We start from the raw sequence: 2,397 nt of genomic DNA, 5'->3' as shown, positions 1-2,397 counted from the left end.
AAAACCTGGGAATGTGTTCATTAGTCAGGAAACATCGTAGCAATGTCTCTGATATGAATTACCAGAGGATCAGCTTGCACCCCAAGCCTCTCAGTTTGAGGGCCGACATAAAACACAGTTAAAACTTTTATTTTCCAAAAATAGGCTTCTCAGCCTTTCTTCAAACTGTGGAATGGCTCAGCTATTTCTAAATGCCACTGAAGCAAATCCAGTGAAACTTCTAAAAAGACATTGAGACAGTAACCTTCACCATCGCTTCCTGAGCATGTTTTGCTTTTCTTTTTTCCTCCTAACACGGCTTGATCTCACTGTCTGGCTGAGCATTAATCCACTTTCACCAAGCGCCAAACTAATGCTTGCTGCATTAATACACTGCAAATCCTCAAGGTATAAGTTACACACGGTTTAGTATAAAAGGCAAGCAGAGGGCTTTCTTTTCACTACAGCTATTACTAGGAAGGCAAGTAGAACACAGGTAAGTTTTCATCAGATCCTGATCTGGAAATCTTTTTTCAACTGCAAACGCTGTACGTAATTAATTGCTTGTAAAAAAATAGATTATCCTCTGCTCTTTCTCTCCCTTGCTTCTTTTGCTTTCTCCTTAAAGACAGGACACATTCTCTGTACAGAAACTTAGATAAAAATATTCCATTGAAAGTGGTATGGTACTCTGCTATTATTATTCCGCAAAGATTGCTGACACGCCATTTCAGTCACTTGGGAAAATCAAACTCCTTTAACAGTAAACATATCAATAGATCTATTTAATGGCCTTATCCTGTATTCTCACTGATGTTTCTGAAAGCTTGCTGTTATAGAACCACTTGAGGATAACGAGAAGACTCCATTTCTCCCTGTTTCTATAGATATTTCCCGCTGAAAATAACTATACATGTTTCTCCAGTAGAGATATATTTTTTGCTTTATACACAGGATGAAGACAGTTAATTGTTACGTGCTGCTGTTTTGCTGGAAAGCGATTTGTTGCAATAGCTGCCAGCTCACCAATATTACTATAGCAGTGGAAAGAGAAGAATGTGAATTCTGTATTACAGTGAATGCCACGTGGTGCGCAGGATACTGCTTCACAAGGGTGAGAATCTTAGGTTTAATTTCAGGCACCGGAATTAAATATTCCAAGTAATGTATGAATAACCCATTCCTGCAGTATATAACAAACACGCAGGCAGGATGAGCCTTGTGAAAGAACAAGTTGAGTAACTGCTGTGCTATTTGACAGGAAAGCAGATACACAGCCAATCTGAACCACAAAGGGAAGGGTGAAAACATGCTAGAAAAAATTCAGATCTTTAACTGGCTGCACACATTATGTCTATATTGTATAACTAGAGTTGAAAGTATTACAATCTGGATCTCTGCCTTGTGTTCAGTTTGTGATTGCAAATGGATAAAATAAAGCAGGCATTAATATGTAGACTCCTCTACTTTTCCAAGTAATTTGAAGAATCAAGCAATTGACCTGCAAGATTGCCTGGTGACGGTATGACAAAAATTTGCTGTATCAGTCCTCTTGAAAGGAGAAATCTAAGGATCTAGGTGAAATTAGAAGAGGCTGATCCAAATCCTTTTGATCTCAGTGGGATTTTCCCACCAGTATAATTAATTTTCACATCATGTCCTTTATTTTATAAATATTTGGAATTCTACCCCATAACACATTTCAAAATAGGTATTTCCTTCTTGTAATTTTCAGGATCCGGTATATAAATATCCACCAGTATCATCTGTTCAGCAAACATGTACCTTCAAGGAGGTTGTGTATGAAACAGTGAAGATCCCTGGCTGCGGTGACCATCCTGAATCTTTTTATTCGTACCCAGTAGCTACAGAGTGCCACTGTGAGACCTGCGACACTGACAGCACTGACTGCACCGTGCGGGGACTGGGGCCGTCCTACTGTTCCTTCAGTCAGAATGGAAGTCACCAGTGAAGGGTACTTGAGGTGGCAGTTTGGCTTGAAATGCTCACTTCTGACGAAAGGTACTGATCGGGCTTAAGTGGAAGACAAGAGGCAAGGCTATTTAGAAATTGCCAAGATTCAAACAAAGATTTTTAAGGCCAACAGGGAGAGCTACTGACTAAAATTCTCTTCAGGCCTTCCCTACTTATCCCATCAGTTTCCTTAAAATCATTTTCATAGGTCTATAAAGTGCTGCTTACAATTCCTTCTCCCCTTGCCTCCTCTTCTTCTCTCCTATACCTTAATTCTTTATATTCCTGTATTTCCACTGCTCAGTGCACTTAGCTTATTCTCTGCTGTCCTATACTTTCAAAAAGTTTCCAAGTTCCAATTCTTTGTGATCCCCTGTTTTCCATCTCTCCTCAGAACGCACTTATTTTATAAAGCCTTGCAGCACTGATTTTCTTACTACCAAC

General features: G+C 39.4%; 1 protein-coding gene across 1 annotated transcript; it reads left to right on the top strand.

Moving 5' to 3' along the window:
* The first annotated feature begins 892 nt into the window (after positions 1-892).
* Positions 893-1,951, top strand: FSHB (follicle stimulating hormone subunit beta). Its single transcript, XM_010127392.2, has 2 exons — positions 893-1,093; positions 1,715-1,951. Exons 1-2 carry the CDS (start codon positions 935-937, stop codon positions 1,949-1,951), a joined length of 396 nt encoding a protein of 131 aa, XP_010125694.1. The 5' UTR covers positions 893-934.
* Positions 1,952-2,397: the final 446 nt, after the last annotated feature.

This window comes from Chlamydotis macqueenii, chromosome 5 (genome assembly GCF_036417535.1).
Source record: "Chlamydotis macqueenii isolate bChlMac1 chromosome 5, bChlMac1.mat, whole genome shotgun sequence".
NCBI lineage: Eukaryota > Metazoa > Chordata > Aves > Otidiformes > Otididae > Chlamydotis > Chlamydotis macqueenii.
The sequence above is the reverse complement of the archived record's forward strand: the minus strand, read 5'-3'. Positions and strand labels throughout refer to the sequence as shown.